The sequence below is a fragment of the Pleurodeles waltl genome, chromosome 5 (assembly GCF_031143425.1).
Source record: "Pleurodeles waltl isolate 20211129_DDA chromosome 5, aPleWal1.hap1.20221129, whole genome shotgun sequence".
NCBI lineage: Eukaryota > Metazoa > Chordata > Amphibia > Caudata > Salamandridae > Pleurodeles > Pleurodeles waltl.
In genome coordinates this window covers 1,611,174,739-1,611,192,983 of record NC_090444.1, presented here as the reverse complement: position 1 = coordinate 1,611,192,983, position 18,245 = coordinate 1,611,174,739, and the positions used below count along the sequence as shown (strand labels likewise).

General features: G+C 45.4%; 1 protein-coding gene across 4 annotated transcripts in view; it reads right to left on the bottom strand.

The window, feature by feature from the left end:
* Positions 1-18,245, bottom strand: part of GREB1 (growth regulating estrogen receptor binding 1) — a 932,876-nt gene that overhangs the window by 204,524 nt on the left and 710,107 nt on the right. For all 4 annotated transcript variants that reach the window (XM_069235945.1, XM_069235948.1, XM_069235946.1 and 1 more), the window contains exon 22: positions 5,800-6,410. In XM_069235945.1, coding sequence (XP_069092046.1) covers positions 5,800-6,410 — 611 coding nt within the window. The remainder of the gene's footprint in view (positions 1-5,799; positions 6,411-18,245) is intronic.

The following is an 18,245-nucleotide window of genomic DNA, read 5'->3' as shown; positions in this document are numbered from 1 at the left end:
CATTTTTTATTGTGTTTTCCTGTACTTACCACTTTACAAACCAAGTATAATCGTATTATAGTTTTTTTTTTTACAATAAATGATCAAATGTTTTCTTCATTAGGTACTTACAGATCGTGTTGCAGACACCAAGAGGTGAAAAGAGGTTACAAAATCTTACTCTTACCATTTTTGTGCAGACAAATTACATAGTCTTCATTTCAAGAGACCCTGTTAGCATGTGCTTGATTTTAAGATCTCCTGGGACTCGAATGAGCGAGTAGAGAGAATACACTAAAAGAAATAGGGTCAGACCATGTTTAAATTCACAAAATGATTGGCATAGTCACATTCATGAAGTCAGGATGTGTGGAATTTAACCCTACAAAATGTACTAATGAACAGGGTAAATTTGCCTGTATGGTATCCTTTCCACATTTGCACATGCAGGACAGGAGGAGAAAGTTTGAGCATTCCGGCATTATTTATTCTTCTTACTATCCAAATATCCTACCACGAGTTGCAAATTTGCTCCTTTCAGATGCAGGAATAAGTACATTTCCAAGGTGAGAAAACAGGCACAAGCATTCTCATAGTTCATGGGGGTGTAGTAGGAAGGGAAGTCTCCATGTGGAAACCAATTTGCCCTTTGAAGAAAATGCTTTCCCTCCTGACTTACTCGTAATGAACTGTCAATTAGGCGGAAATAAAGCATGCAAATATTTTGCATATGTGAGGATTCTTTAGAATCTATGACTGTGGTGGATTTCCAGGTGTAATATTCGGAATCTCTGGCTCTGACGTTTTTGTGCACCAAAGTCATATTTAAGGTGTGCAAATACAGGAATTTGCAAGGGCAAATTCCAAATACTGCTTCACAAAATCATTACACACACTACACACGCAATATACCTAAACTAAATTTATGAACACAGAAAATCTGTTAGCCTGGTGATTTTCCTCATCCTCAAATAAAAAGAGAAAGTGAAATATGTGGTTGTTTCGATGAGTAGCCCCCCCCCCACAAAAGTAGCAGAGCATCCAGATTTAAATGCATTTACTTAACGATTGGACATTTTTTACCACCACTGGGATGTACACAAATCTGCCCATGTTCAGGACACAGTAAATGCCTTTACAGGGTCAGGCGGAGGAAAGGACACTCAAATATTTCATGTGTGTTTAGGCTGTTTTCCCAGAGGGAAAATGTTATTCCTGTAGAGAAAAAAAAAGAGTAATAGCAAAAGCAACTTTTTGCATGATTTACTCATGCAAAATGTTCCGTCAGATGTACATCTTGCAAATATAAATTTTAAACAGTAGAGTACTGCTGGAAATCAAGACCTTTCACCAACTTCCAAGTATACTCCGGGACCTCTGTAAATTCAGTCAAACTTGGAAATTTGTTCTAGTGGTAAAACTGATGCAGGAGAAAATTTGTAACTTTTTGTGATCCTCCTTTTGTATGTTATACAAGTTGCTCCAAATTTAGGATTTCTTTAATGGAAACATAATTCTAAAATTTTTCCCCAAGCCCCTGTGAATAAGTCCAGAGTTAGAAAAGTTAAATGAAGTAACTACAGGGCATGGTGACTGCAGCAACTGAACTAATGAGGCAAAATTGTGGAACACAAATTCCTACGTGTATCTTGGAAAAGCTGTGCTGCCCTGCAATTTTCTTTTTTCTGGCCTGCTTTACGATTTTCATCTGGGTGAGCGCAACAATTTTTAAGCCCACTGGAGGTCATTCACATTTTAACTGAAGGCACTGAACGACATATATATAAGGCTCTCCCTAAAGAGGATACTCTGAAAGTGCATCCCATAAACCTAGCCAATGGTGGTTACTGCTCCTGCTCCCACATACCAGGGGGGTATAGTTTAAGGGTCACTAGCCTTTTTACCCGCATCTATGGAAGAAACATTGCCCAGTGGTACTCTGCCTTCATGGGATGTGTGTGTGGGGGCTATTGTACACTTTGTGGAACTGGAACACCATTTATTGGAGTGCTGTTATCAATTTGCGGGCCAGGTGTGTGATACTGCGCAATCACTGGTGACCCTGCAAGCTTGTCTTCATCCACAGTGAAGGTGACTGCATGCCTTTTTTTGCACAAGCCCCCTCCCCGATACTATAATTGCTTAATTAGCTTGGGAGAGAGTACATCTGCTCTTTTGCTCATCCAGTTTCCATGCTCTCCCGCAAAATCCTTTCATACACTATGCAGATCATTGTCTGCACAGGTTTGGCAAATCTGCTGGTCCTAGGACCTTACAAACAAGCTTCATGCATAGCACCACAACTAACATGTTGTTACTTCATAACAAACAACGCAGTTCAAGAAAATACCTAATGCTTGCTAATGAATGGGCTTTGTTGAAATATTTCCTCTAGATATCCTAGAGGACAAATAACAGCTATGAAAACAAATAATGTATTAAATGGAAACAGGTAAGCACGTACGGGATTCACTGCTTTCATAATTGTCTTTTTTCACTAATGTGTTCCACGCAGGAAGGCTCACAAATCCATAGCTCACAATACACACATTTGGGTTCAGGAAAGTCCACATTGGGAGATACACCTTAGAAATCGTGATTTTGTAAAATCAGGACTGGGATTTTAGGCACATCAAGCTATTATTTTTTAGGAACTAAAATCAATATTAGTGCAAAAAAAATGCTTTCTGAATGATGATCGAACTCATTAAACTAGTTTATGAAAAGTACTTTTTTAATGGCAGAAGAACCAATTGCAGTCATTTAATGCAAATGTTATAAGTGGTTTGCAATATAATATGCATGTGTGTATGGGCATGTATAGCTTACGCTGTGAGGACCGGTTTGGTCCTCATAGCGTGGGTAAACATTGTCAGTTCCAGACAAACACTATCCTTGTCAGAACCGTTCCCCGTAGTGTGTTTAGGTAGTTTTGAGCGAGTGCATCAGAAAGTAAAAGTTCAGTTATGTTTGACTTTGTCTGCTTTATAACCAAAGTGCGTGTAGATTTAGAATAGTAAATACACACTTTATTATGGTCCATTGCCGGTCCTCATATTTATAGGTATGCCATTTTGAGTGTGCGTAGATATAGTTGGGACCCAGTTTCCATAGAAAAAGCGTTTTTTGACTTGACTATATCTTTGGCACCGTTTGACAAATCTTTACGAAATATTTCTGAAAAATAGAGTGTCTAGTTGGGTCTTGTTGTGCATGGAAAGGTTTCAGGAGGATCTGTCAAGCAGGGCCAAGAAAAGGTGGGTGGGAGTTAAAAAAAAGTGTATTTCCCATAATAAATCCCATATTGGATTTTGGACACGACTAAAGCCCGAACTGCTGGACGGCATAACACCAAATTTATCAGAAAGGTAGCTTTTGTTCCTGAAAGAAGCTTTTTTGTTAACTAATGTAAATCAGTTCAGTAGTTTTTGAATATTCAAAGGAAACCAAATCTTTATATCTAGAGGCGGGAAGGGTTCGCAAATCCTCCCTATCTTGTGCAGAGATCTGATTGGCTGCCAACCATTACTCTAATGCCCCTAGCCTTGGTCCAGGGGTCTCCCAGACGCCTCCCTTCCAGGGCAAAAATTATTTTAAAAAAATTATTGGTGAAAATCGCAAATATTTGCAGAGTTTGCTGGTGATTTAAAAAAATTAAAAAAGCGAGCGTGGTCTCCAGCGCCTGGTTTTAGGTTTGCCACCGGATGGGCCAGGTCCCCAGGGCATTAATAAAATATAGGAGGGGTGTGCAGGGGCCCCGTCTTCTAGGGCTTATCAAAGCCCCAAGGACCATCACCTCCACAGGGCAAGAGTATTATAAAGTGCAGGGTGTGGGGCTGCAAGTATCCCCGCACCCAGGGGACTGCTGCCTCCCTGGGGCAAATCCACATAAATCATAATTCCTCGTGCCCCAGGGACCACCATCTCCCCAGGGCTCAAATAACTTAAGGGAGGGGTATTATCGTGGATCCCTGGCCCCAGGGACCACCATCTCCCCAGGGCAAAATTGAATGAAGGAGGTGGGCTGCACAGCCGTCCTATTACAACCATTAATGTCACTGGGGACCGCCACCCCCCCCAGGACCTGCTCCTGCTTCCTCCTGAGGTGCTCACCCTCAGGAGGTAGCTATTTGCTTTTGCTTGCTGAAGCCGACAGCTCCCAACAAGCAAAATGAAACATAACTCCGCTTTCAGGAACAGCTCCCGCTTGCTGAAAGCAGAGTTTTCATCTCTTGCGCGCAAGGAGAGAGATGCAAACATTTTTCCCACAAGCATGGAGCTACTATTTAAAGCAGCTCCCTGCTTGCGGGAGTGATGCCGGCTCCCGCAGGAGAAGGAACCTGACTGGGACCGCGGGGGCCTTGAGGCTCCCCCCATAGACCTGTCACTTTCTATCTCTCTCTTCTATTCATAAAAAAAACTGTGCAAGGCGGGGCCATATATGTCCGGCAGACCATTACTCCCCAGGGCTGGCTCCTGCTACCTGCCCACCCTCGGGAGATAGCTGTTTGCTTTTGCTTGGCAGGAGCTGTCACAGCACCCACCAAACAAAAGCAAACATAACTGCGCTCCCAGCAAGCGGGAGCTGTAAAAACTGCTCCTGCTTGCTGGAAGTGGAGTTTTCATCTCTTTTCCTGCCCGCATGCATGCGGGCAGGGAAAGAGATGAAATGATTGCTCCCTCACGCTGGAAGCTGCATTTTTAGCAGCTCCCTGCATGTAGGAGTAATGCTGGCTCCCACAGGAGGCAGGGAGCTGGCTGGAACCTGCAGTCCTGTCACTTTCTGTCTCTCTCTCTTCCCTCCTATAATGGGCTGGATGAGAGAGAGAGATTGTTATTTCAATAATCTCTGTGTAAAATGATTTTTAAGCGTCACACTAGCATGATGTTTCAAGCAAATGTTATAGTTACATTTTGATGCTCAATGGAGCAGTGTCACTTCTGGCCCACTGTTAAAGCTCTTGGACTGCCATTCAGAAGTTTGAAGGTTTAAATCCTGGTAAATCATTGCAGTGTGTCTGTTTATTTACTTGCGTTTGAATGTTAAACATTGCTAGAGATGGAAAATGTACGCCATGGTAGTGCTGAGTGGCACTAGGCACTCTTAGATCTGGGTCCATATGTTTTTTTCAAAACGTATGGTGCAGCATATCAACACTGTGGTACCCCCTAAAACGTTTTTTTCCAAATTTAACATTGTTCTTTATAAATGTTTCAACATTTTTACACAACTGCATGGGGAAGTGTATTTGTTTTAAAGTAGTGCAGTCATTTTTAGTATTTATCGTCTGACTCTGTACACTTTTTAAATGTCGTTTTAAAAAATTGAAAATACACTTTAGCATACTATATTAATAAAATGGAATGTCTTACAGTGTAGTTCCAATTACATTTTTTTTTTTTACTGTTTTTTGATTTGTGGTACTGTGCTACTCCCCGATTTTTTAAAAACACATATACATATATATATATATATAACTATATATACATATACAAAGTTATAAATATTTTCCCTATTACCACTTTACTAAAATGGTAATAGGTATTGGAAAAAATAGCAAACCTAATAATTACCTACATTGAAAGGCGTAATGCAGCACACAGGGAAACTCGAGCTGAAAACTAGATAGCTTCCTTACACTTTTGTAAAGACAGTCATTAGCCAAATGTTTTGGGACATGTTTTTGGGATGTTTTGGGATGTTTTTCTCGGCCCCCGATTGACATATCACCCTGAAACTTTCCAGACAGCAGCTCAACAAACTTGCGTACTAGTTTTGGAGAATTTCATGAAGTGCACCCATTTTTTCGGAATGCATACCTGTGGTGGCCCGTTCAACAGAAGCCTCCTAGGATGGAAAGTGTCCATGCGGCCATCTCCTCTGTTGCTGTGGTCCATATGGAGCTGTTTGGGAAGAGTCCACTGGCGGTAGTAAAGAGACTGCTCCGTGCAAGTCATCATTTTGCTTAGGAGAGGACGGAATGAACTTGCCCACATCACAGAATGATGCGGTAGTAAAGAAGAGGACTTTGGCAGTCCACTGCTATCAGTGGATGTAACAATGTCATACACTGATTTAGGGAGAAAGACAACAGGTGGCTGCTTGTTTCCTTTAGTCATGGAACACTGTGGCGTCTGTAAAACAAATGCCTTTTGGGCAGGATTTGAGGATGAGGAAGAAGGAGAGGATGACGATGATGAGGTAATAGACACAGAAGAAGGCTTTACACTTTGTTTCTGGCTGCTGCTCTCAAATTGTTCACTTGCAGCTGGAGATAGTTTGTTTACATTCATAGGGCCACTTTTGTCTCCTGCGAGTCTTTCACATGACATTACACCATCTTCTGTGCTGCTGATTACTGCTTGGTGGGGATATTTCACTGTTTCTTCTGTGGTGAGTGAAATAGACAATTCACCACAGAATGCCAGGCCTACAATAAAAAGAGACAAATGTTAGCTGTGAGGTGTATGCACAATGTCAGCTAAAAATGTACAACTTACAAATACCTTCATTCTCCTCTTTCACAATAGAAAAACACTACAAAATCTGGTTACTGGAAACCAACATTTCCTTTGATTAACCTGTATACAATTACAAAAAACAGTAATACCCAGCGCTATGGCATCACATGCTATACTGTACACAGTTCAGCTTAAAAGTTAATATTATTGTGCCAGAAAATGGAAGGAAAATGTTACTTACCCAGTAGGCATTTGTTTGTTGCATGTAGTGCTGTAGATTCACATGCTCTATATACTCCTGCCATCTAGTGCTGGGTCCGGAGTGTTGCAAGTTGTTTTACTTTGAAGAAGCATTTTTCTGAGTCACAGGACCGAGTGGCTCCTCGATCCTGGTGATACTGCGCATAGGCATTGACTCTTTTGTTAAGATTGTTTTTCCGTAGGTGGGTGAGAAAAGGAGTGTAGAGAAAGTATAGAGAAAGAGATGTCCATACAATGTAACTACATATGTACAAGTATATACAAATATAAAGTAACTGAAATGGCCACAGGCGTCCGGGGAGGAGAGAGTGCGCATGTAAATCTACAGCACTACTTACCATGAACAGATGATTACTGGGTAAGTAACATTTTCCGTTCTATGGCATGTGTGGCTGTAGGTATACTTGCTGTGCATAGACTGTAAAGCAGTCTCTCCATAAAAGCGGTTGCTAGCCTGCGAGAGTTGCAGTTGACTGAAAAAGCGTTCGTAGCGCACCCTGAACTACATGGTTTGCTGACGTGCGAGTATATAAACACAGTAGTGCTTGGTAAATTAATATGGTGAAGCCCATGTAGATGCCTTACAAATGTCAGCTATAGGTATGTTCCTGAGGAAAGCCATAGTTGCTCCTTTTCTCCTAGTAGAATGTGCTCTAGGAGTAAGAGGTAACTTTCTCTTTGCTTTAGCATAGCAAGATTGTATACACTTTACTATCCATCTGGCTATGCTGTTTCTGAATATTGGACTGCCTTTGTGAGGTAGTGAAAAAGCTATAAAGAGCTCTTTGGTCTCCCTAAAGTCTTTGGTTCTGTCACTATAAAACATAAGTTTTAGCTTAAAATCTAGAGTGTGAAAAGCTATTTCCACAACTGAGTCAGGCTGGTAGCTCAATGGATTGGTTGATATGAATTTAGGAAACCATTTTAGGAAGGGACTTCTGCTTTGTGCAAAGGACCACCTCGTCTCTATGGATCTGGAAGAAAGCTTCTTTTAAGGCTAGGACCTGGAGCTCACTAACACATCTGAGTGATGCCACTTTCCAAGAAAGATACTGAAGAGGACATGAATGAGGTGGCTCAAAAGGAGGGCCCATGAGACTGGTAAGCACAATATTGAGGTAACAGGATGGTGCAGGAGGCACTCTGGGTGGAATAAGCCTTTTAAGGCCTTCTATGAAAGCTTTGATGACTGGGACTCTAACAAGGAATTATGGGGGTCATTCTAACTTCGGCGGGCGGCGGAGGCCGCCAGCCAAAGTTCCCCCGCCAGAATACCGCAGTGCGGTCAAATGACCGCCGCGGTAATTCTGACTTTCCCGCTGGGCGGGCGGGCGACCGCCCGCCCGCCCAGCGGGAAAGCAACAGCAACGAGGAAGCCGGCTCCGAATGGAGCCGGCGGAGTTGTTGATGTGCGACGGGTGCAGTTGCACCCGTCGCGATTTTCAGTGTCTGCTAGGCAGACACTGAAAATCAATGTGGGGCCCTGTTAGGGGGCCCCACGACACCCGTTCCTGCCAGCCTGGTTCTGGCGGTGAAAACCGCCAGAACCAGGCTGGCGGGAAGGGGGTCGGAATCCCCATGGCGGCGCTGCTTGCAGCGCCGCCGTGGAGGATTCACAGGGGCAGGGGAAAACCGGCGGGAAACCGCCGGTTTCCCTTTTCTGACCGCGGCTTTACCGCCGCGGTCTGAATTGCCCTTGATGCACCGCCAGCCTGTTGGCGGTGCATCCTCCATCCCCGGCCCTGGCGGTCCATGACCGCCAGGGTCGGAATGACCCCCTATGTTGTCTGCACTGTAGATATGCAGCTATAGCTGCAAGATGTAAACGAATGGGCTGGCAATAGTATACAAAATGTTTCTATTTTGCAGCATAATATGCTCTGGTTGTGGGTCTTGAGCTTCCTTGAGAATGTCCGCAGGCAATTCTAAGTAAACAAACTCTATGACTTCAGGAGCTATATTGCAAGGTTGAGTGACTGGGGGTCTGAGTGTCTGATCTGTCCTTGATTTTGAATAAGATGGTCTGCCTGTTGGGGAGCTTCTCATGGGAAGGAGAGGCGGAAAAGCATAAGCAAATATGCCTGACAAGTTCATCCATTGAGTGTTGCCCTTGGATAAAGGGCGTGGGTATCGAAGACTTGGCCATTTTGCGTTTTCTGCTGTGGCGAAAAGGTTCTATCTGAGCAGTTCCGATTTGTGGACTTGTTGCTGCAAGCTGCTTAGCAGGCTGCAAAGTCGTTGTCCATTCCTGGGAGATACTGTGCCACCAGTTGAATATGGTGGTGGAGAGCCCACTTACATATTGTCTGAGAGAGTCGTGACATTTGGGACAACTGTGTCCCCACTTTGATCACTAGGTAGTGCATGGCTGTCATGTTGTCCGTGCAGACTAAGGCAACCTTGTGAGACAGGTGATAGAGAAATGCTTTCAGGACTAGAAACACTGCCTGAAGCTCGAGGTAACTGATATACAGGGCCCTGTACTGTGAGGTCTTGAAGGTGAGCACCCCAACCCATCAGTGATTCGTCTGTGGTCAGAATGACCTGGGGCTCAGGATCCAGAAAAGGCCGTTCTTTCAACAGGTTGGGTGTGTTTGACCATTGCAGAGAGCGGTGAGTATAGCAGTCTCACAACACTAGATTCTCCAAATGACCCTGTGACTGACACCACCGACAAGACAGACACAGCTGTAGGGGAAGCATGTGGAGTATGGCACGGGCAATAATAGCAATGCAGGACACCATCATCTGTAACAAGCACATAATAGTTCTGACTGTACTGTATGTATTATTTTCCTGAAACTGGGGGAGCAGAGACTGAAAACTCTGAACGCAGGCCAGGTTGGTGTATGCTAATCCCAACTCTGCATTGAGAAAAGCTCCTAGATAAGGATTTATCTTAAGAGGTTGTGATGGGATTTGGCAAAGTTGATTGTGAATCCCAGCGTGTGAAGCAGGTGCACTGTCATCTGACTGTGATATTGGCACTGTGGTAGTGTGCTGGCTTTGATGAGGCAGTTGTCTAGGTAAGGGGCAAGTGTATGTTTTGTCTTCTGAGATGTGCGGCAACTGCTGCTAAGCACTTTGGGAAGATTCTGGGAGCAGTCTTGACTCCGAAAGGCAGGACTTTGAACTGATAACGATTGCCTGCAACCCCGAATCTTAGGTATTTCCGTGTGCAGGGTGGATGGGGATATGGAAGTAGGCGCTTTAGATCTAGGGCTGTCATAAAGTCGCCCTGTTGTAGAAGCGGAATAACATCTTGAAGAGTAACCATATGAAAGTGTTGTGAGAGCATGTAGTGGTTTAATGGTCGGAGGCCCAGAGTAGGCCTGACATAGTCGTCCTTTTTGGAAATGAGAAATTATAGGGTGTATACTCTGGATCATTGTTGTTGTAAGAGGACAGGCTTCATGGCCCCTTTGAGAAGAAGGGACTAAACCTCTTGTTTGAGAGTTTGAGGTGATCGTGGGATAGTCTGCGAGTGTGAGGGGAAATGTTTGGAGGAGTGGTAATGAGCTCCAGACAATAACCATGTTGGAAAATGTTGAAGTATTCCCTCAACAGGTGTGGAGTGGGCGGGGGGAGACAGAGGTAGTCACTGCTTTGCAGTGGCGGTCGAGCCTCAGGTGGCGGTGCTCCTACCTCTGCCTTGGTTGTTATTGCCTCTACAAGCTCCCCTGAAGAAACCCCTAGAATATGAGGCTGAAGGCTGTCTGGGCTGGGAAGCAGATGCCTCTGAGGTTGTAGATTTGTAACCACCTCTGAATGTGGGGCGATGAAAAGTGCCCCTTTGTGAGAGGGACTGAAGCGCAACCATGGCTTTTGCAGTGTCCATATCTTTTTTCAGCTTCTCAAGCGTGGAGTCCACTTGAGGGCCGAAAAGGTGCTCCTTGTTGAGGGGCATATTAAGCCCTGCTTGCTGGACCGCTGGTTTGAACCCAGAGCAGCGAACCCACACGTGCCTCCTTATTAGAAAACTAGTGTTAATACAGTGTGCAGCTGTGTCTGCAGCATCTAGGGTACAGCGCATGGAGTTGTTGGCCCATCTACAACAATCTGCTGTCGCCTTTTGTGGTGCTCATCTGGGAGAAATTGGAGGAGCTCCTCTAGTCCATCCCAGTGAGCCTGGTCTTAACTGGCTAGCAAGGCCTGTGAGTTGGTGATACGCCAATGATTGGCTGCCTGTGCAGTCACTTTTTTGCTGGCAGCACCCAGCTTTTCTTTATCCTCCTTGTCTGGGGTAGGAGAGCCCCCTGTGGCCTGACTATTGGCCTGTTTCCATGCAGTCTTGGCCACTATAGAGTCTGGAGGGACCTGGGGTCTGCTGTATAGTGGGTCAGAGGTAGCAGGATTATATTTCTTGTCTACTCTAGGGGTGATAACCCTAGAGCAGACAGGTTCTTTAAACATGTTGTCTATGTGACAAAGCATGCTAGGGAGCATGGGGAGGAACTGGGTATCACTATGTGTGGATGTAAGGGTATGGAACAAGAAGTCCTGCTAGATGGGGTCCCTGTGCAGCTCAACATTATGGAAGGAGGCTGCTGAGCTACTACCTGCTGGTAGGATGTACTATCCTCTGGTGGGGAGGGTTGTGTGGGGGTACAAATCTGGGCCAATGTCATATGTGTCCCTTGGATCTGGATCCTGCTGTGTCCCAGGCAAATCTTCCCCAGTGTATACAGAGGAACCCTGAGGTGTCAGATCACCTGCATTAGGTGAGGCACATGAATGAGGAGGGCAGGGAGGTGGAGAAGCAGGGAGTCGAGGAGGTTGAGAAGGTGGATCAGGAGGAGGATAAAAAGGAGAAGGCTTGTGAGGTGTGCTGGTAGCATTGTCCTTGGTCACCTTCTTCAGAGGTAGAAGTGTCTAAAGCCTCTTGGAAGGACAATTTATTTCCTCTTCAGCACAATGGGAAGGAAGACATAATGCACCCTACACCCTCCTGGATTTGGAGGCGACGCTGTTGAGCGTCCATCGTCTCCAAAATAGGTTCAATAGGTGATGGTGTACCTGCAGATTGGCTGGAGTCTAGTTTTCGATGCCAACGTTTCCAGTTGGTGTCCTTTCGTAAAAACCAAAGCAGAGGTGGAAGGTAGTTGGCTCAGAGCCAAAGTACACGGAGATGAAGTTCGGACCAAGAGGGCAACTGTGTCTCAGACAGAGGTGCCCGAGGTCGACGCCAAAGGTGTTGCCTTGGTTATTTTCAGAGCCGAGCCAGAGGGTGGGGCAGCTGAAACTGTTTTTCAGATCTGGCCATGGTCTGGTGGCAGTGGCGGTCAGGCAACCTCTACAAGGGGCTTTTTAAAAGTCTTAGGGTGGGCAGAGGGGGCAACGGTACTCACAGGTTGTGCTGCACTTCATACTCAGAGTCCTGGATCAAAAAGACCTCCTCTTATTCTGGCTCCTCCTGGGCGTGTTTCCCCCCAAAGATGTCTGGGGTGTCACCTGGAGTCTTGTGCTTCATCTTCAACGAACGAGCTCTTTGGTCTCAAAGGGTCCTCTTTGACTGGAAAGATTTACGAGGTTCGCAAGTAGCTTCCTGGTGGTTGAGGGAGAGGCACAAGTTACATAACAGATGTTGATTGGTGTGGGAGAATTTTGTGTGGCACTGAGGCCAAAAACAAAAAGGTGTCCGATTCATAAACTCAGCATAATCTTCAGTGCTGAGTGGTGAGGAAGACCCGAAGTGGACGAGGTCGCCCCGGAGGGCGCACGGTCAGTGCCCCGACTGAGGCGTGAAGACGAACGCAGAGATGGGAATACATGATTGAAAAACAATATCGCTGACAAAGAGAAGAAGGTAAGAAAGATTTTGAACCCCACTGAGTAGAAAAACGGAGCAAAGATACACATGCCTGAACCCGACGGCGAAGAGAAAACAATCTAACAAAGGAGTCGATGCTCATGCACACTATCACTGAGAAGGAGAAGCCACTCATCCCTGTGACTCCGAAAAATGTTTCTTCCAAGAAAAACAACATGCAACACTCCAGACCCAACACTAGATGGCAGGAGTATGCAGCGCATGTGTATCTATAGCCATACATGCCATCAAACAGGTAGTTCCATGAGCAGGTGAACAGGTGCAAGACAGGCAAATTAAGAACACTGACAAATAGTCGTTGATCGCTGATCCGTGCACTGTACTGAGGGTACCGCTTAAGCTGAGAACACCTCTCCTCTGGCAATAAAAAGTGATGTCACTTTTGGTGATAGCACCCCTGCTTACATGGCAATTTATCTGTGACATTGTGATATATATTTTACCTATCTGGAGGAACCAATAACATCAGCAATGACTCTGGAGTGAATTAGTCTGCACTGGCACGGACGACCATTAGAACTGCAGGACTACAGACACGAGGTGTAAAACAGAGAATATTCTAGCACCACAGAAGGGATGTACCATAAAATAAATGCAGAATATTATTTCTTGCAAATTTGTGAATCAATTCTTCCTACTTGTGGATCACTGCACTGATAACTACTTATCTTAGATCCATTCTCCTGTCAGGCGATTTCGAATTGTGAAACTTGGATATCTATATTTCAAGGTTTCTTTTAAATGCTTATATTAAAAAAACATACAAAATGTTCATAGAGGTACTTTATTGCACATTTAGTCTACAATTATAAATAAATGTTATATATATATATATGTATGAAGGGATATTACACGTCCCACAGTTTACTACTCAACAACTGTTAAACATTCTTTATCTTAAAATTAGAAAATCATTTTAAGGTTTCTAAATACAACATATACAAACGTTCATTTATAAAGCACTCAAACGGCCATTCCTAGGTAACTGGTCTAGCACTAAAAGATCTGGTAAGAGAACACAGGCTTGTGTGGAGGCTACTTTCTAACCAGAAACTGCGTCAAGTACTATTAATGGTTCAATTGTGTGGGAAGGCCTTTGATTCTCCTGTTGGGCAGTAGAGTAATTAATTTGGCCCAAGTAATAGGTGCAAAGGGCTAAAATAGGATTATAAGCTGAGCAAGGGAAATATGGCAATTTTTAAAGTGACATAAGGAGTTTAAATATGATGTGACGGACTTTGGATCTGCACTCGGGATGCATGTTTGCCTGTGGATTGAAACCTCGCTAGAGCCTCTAGGCCTCGGTAGGGCAAGACTGTACTGTACTTCAGTGCAGATTTCACCTATAATGTGTAATGTAGTTGAAGCACAGCAGACCATCAGTAAGCACTACAGGCCTACAAAATGAATGCCGCTTAATTTTGAAGGACTGCCCCAGGACATTACCAACCCCTGAAAGATCCTTCTGTGACAGACTACCTGTGTGCAGATACCAGGCTGAACAAGACGGTAATCTCACATGTGCAGCCAGCATACATGTGCAAGGGGATGTTCTCTTAGCGTGCGACCAGCCAGAGCCTCCTAAACTAGCAGCGCAGCATTGGTCTTTATTTTAAAATGCGGCACTGGTGGCTAACAGTCTCAGTCCAGTTACTGTGAATTTACTGTGCTTGAGACTCAGGTAGTGAGGCTGTCTCAAAGAAAAACGCCAAACACCAGGTAATCAATGTGAAAAGTCCAGTGGGCTTTGCAACATGTCGTATTAAATTAGCCTGGTCAAGGAAATCCATTTAAATCAGCTTGCTAATGGAGAAGTCATGATCCAGCAGTGTTTTAAATGCCTACCACACTGATCCACGTCCAATGATGTTCAAAGACATCCTCCAGAATTTCTAATAGAACTGTACTTTGAAGGGACGCAATATTTTGCAGGTTTTATTTTTATTTTCACTTTAGTATTTATTAATATGTATTGTATAATGATGGTTTTATCTATTTTATTGAATGGCTAAAGCCTGGATACAGTGCTTTCCTCTGTTTTCCCCTCCCTTAAATACATGCCTTCTGATTTATGATACCTTGTTGACGACTTCTCTATGAATGCAGTTTAAAGCTGTGCAGTGTGTTTTATGTTTTCTTCCTGTAACCTACACTTTTCATATATGCACTTCATAGCGAACGGTATATGTACATGCTATTGTGCAATACCAGACCCAACAAGCGTAAGAACGATAGTGTCACGTCCTTCAAGAGTGTGGACCTCCATGAACATTTCAATTAGAGGTGGCTAGACCTCAGGAGAGTTGCACAAATACAGAGTAGAACACATTTTAGTGGAAGGGAGTATGACTTTTCTTCATTTTTATTAAATAATTTTGGTGGTAGGGCCTTTTGTGCTCAGAAATGTAAGCAACGCTAGGGACATATACCACCACTTAATCTCGGAGAAATAAAGCAACCAGCTGAACAAAGTTGTAAGAAATGGGAATATTAGTGAAGAGGGGTGAGAACCCACCTTAAACCCTTGTCAGGGTGAACCATTAAAGTCACTAAATAAACCCATGCTTAACCTTCTGGTAGTTTGCCGCAAAGAAGCCAGAATTAACTCAGAAGCAATATGTAAAGTATTTATGCAGCCCAGGACAAAAGTTAAGGCCAACTGCAATGGAATGTGGGTTGCATACAGGGACCAGGCTAGCACTGATGGAAAGTTTACCTTGTAAAACTTTTATGGAGAAACAGTGGTTGCTAATGGATGAATCGTCACCGGGGTAAGCTGAACGCTGAATCAAATGTGGGGTTTGACAATGCTGCTGAACAGCAAGTTCTGAGCATGCGAAGAACAGAAACCGTACCTAGGAAGGCTCCGACGCTTCGCTAGGCTTCTGTCTGGGCAAAGCCCTCTATGTTTGAACTTGGAAACTCTTTTGGAAGTTGGACTTCCTTCAGTGTGCAAACCAGAAAGTTGGATCTGACCAGTAATTTTAATGTCAATGTATCTGGTTTGATAGCGGTCCCAGTTTCCTGCTTGTTCTTTGGAGATAAGGTGGCTAAACGTTTCTGACTCCCAGCTTTTGAAATCTATGCAGAGGAGTACACTATTACACCAGCCAAGGACACAGGATCTGGGGGGCACTAGGTGTTTCTTCAGCAGAAGCCAGCAGCAGGGAACAGGATAGAACCAACTGGAACTGATCAGCTGTTCACTTGCAGGCTGAACAGGATATCAGCCAACTGACCTTTGAAGTCACTTCTGGGATCCAAGGTTCAAGGTAAACATGTCCAGTCTTCCTTGAGGTTCTTCTCAATGCAGGACAGTCCTCATGAAGTAACGGTGCTCTGCATTACCTTAAGGCAACTTTCCAGCACAAAACAAGGTTTGCGCTGGAAAGTAAACTCAAAATAAACAATTTGCGCTGATTTGTAATCCAGTGCAAAAGGTTAGTAAATCTACCTAAAGGTGTGTAAATAATACATAACACTAAATAGAAAGTAACAACAAGGAGAAAAGTCGCTGGGGAAAAAAATTAATCTGTAAATAGCGACTGTAAAGAAATGGCTCCCTGTTGCAGTTACCCCCCACTTTTTGCCTGATACTGATGCTGACTTGACTGAGAAGTGTGCTGGGACCCTGCTAACCAGGCCCCAGCACCAGTGTTCTTTCACCTAAAATGTACCATTGTTTCCACAATTGGCACAACCCTGGCACCTAGGTAAGTCCCTTGTAACTGGTACCCCTGGTACCAAGGGCCCTGATGCCAGGGAAGGTCTCTAAGGGCTGCAGCATGTCTTATGCCACCCTAGGGACCCCTCACTCAGCACAGACACACTGCTTGCCAGCTTGTGTGTGCTGATGGGGAGAAAATGACTAAGTCGACATGGCACTCCCCTCAGGGTGCCATGCCAACCTCCCACTGCCTGTGGCATAGGTAAGTCACCCCTCTAGTAGGCCTTACAGCCCTAAGGCAGGGTGCACTATACCACAGGTGAGGGCATATGTGCATGAGCACTATGCCCCTACAGTGTCTAAGCAAAACCTTAGACATTGTAAGTGCAGGGTAGCCATAAGAGTATATGGGCTGGGAGTCTGTCAAAAACGAACTCCACAGCTCCATAATGGCTACACTGAATACTGGGAAGTTTAGTATCAAACTTCTCAGAATAATAAACCCACACTGATGCCAGTGTTGGATTTATTAAAAAATGCACACAGAGGGCATCTTAGAGATACCCCCTGTATTTTACCCAATTGTTCAGTGCAGGACTGACTGGTCTGTGCCAGCCTGCTGCTGAGAGACGAGTGTCTGACCTCATGCGGTGAGAGCCTTTGTGCTCTCTGAGGACAGAAACAAAGCCTGCTCTGGGTGGAGGTGCTTCACACCTCCCCCCTGCAGGAACTGTAACACCTAGCAGTGAGCTTCAAAGGCTCAAGCTTCGTGTTACAATGCCCCAGGGCACTCCAGCTAGTGGAGATGCCCGCCTCCTGGACCCAGCCCCCACTTTTGGCGGCAAGTCCAGGAGAGATAATGAGAAAAACAAGGAGGAGTCACTGGCCAGTCAGGACAGCCCCTAAGGTGTCCTGAGCTGAGGTGCCTCTGACTTTTAGAAATCCTCCATCTTGAAGAAGGAGGATTCCCCCAATAGGGATAGGAATGTGACCCCCTCCCCTTGGGAGGAGGCACAAAGAGGGTGTACCCACCCTCAGGGCTAGTAGCCATTGGCTACTAACCCCCCAGACCTAAACACGCCCTTAAATTTAGTATTTAAGGGCTTCCCTGAACCTAAAGATTTAGATTCCTGCAACTACAAGAAGAAGGACTGCCTAGCTGAAAACCCCTGCAGAGGAAGACCAGAAGACAACAACTGCCTTGGCTCCAGAAACTCACCGGCCTGTCTCCTGCCTTCCAAAGAACTCTGCTCCAGCGACGCCTTCCAAAGGGACCAGCGACCTCTGAATCCTCTGAGGACTGCCCTGCTTCGACGACGACAAGAAACTCCCGAGGACAGCGGACCTGCTCCAAAAAGACTGCAACTTTGTTTCAAGAAGCAGCTTTAAAGAACCCTGCAACTCCCCGCAAGAAGCGTGAGACTTGCAACACTGCACCCGGCGACCCCGACTCGGCTGGTGGAGAACCAACACCTCAGGGAGGACCCCCGGACTACTCTCCGACTGTGAGTACCAAAACCTGTCCCCCCTGAGCCCCCACAGCGCCGCCTGCAGAGGGAATCCCGAGGCTTCCCCTGACCGCGACTCTCTGAAACCTAAGTCCCGACGCCTGGAAAAGACCCTGCACCCGCAGCCCCCAGGACCTGAAGGACCGGACTTTCACTGGAGAAGTGACCCCCAGGAGTCCCTCTCCCTTGCCCAAGTGGAGGTTTCCCTGAGGAAGCCCCCCCTTGCCTGCCTGCAGCGCTGAAGAGATCCGTTGATCTCTCATAGACTAACATTGCGAACCCGACGCTTGTTTCTACACTGCACCCGGCCGCCCCCGCGCTGCTGAGGGTGAAATTTCTGTGTGGGCTTGTGTCCCCCCCGGTGCCCTACAAAACCCCCCTGGTCTGCCCTCCGAAGACGCGGGTACTTACCTGCAAGCAGACCGGAACCGGGGCACCCCCTTCTCTCCATTCTAGCCTATGCGTTTTGGGCACCACTTTGAACTCTGCACCTGACCGGCCCTGAGCTGCTGGTGTGGTGACTTTGGGGTTGCTCTGA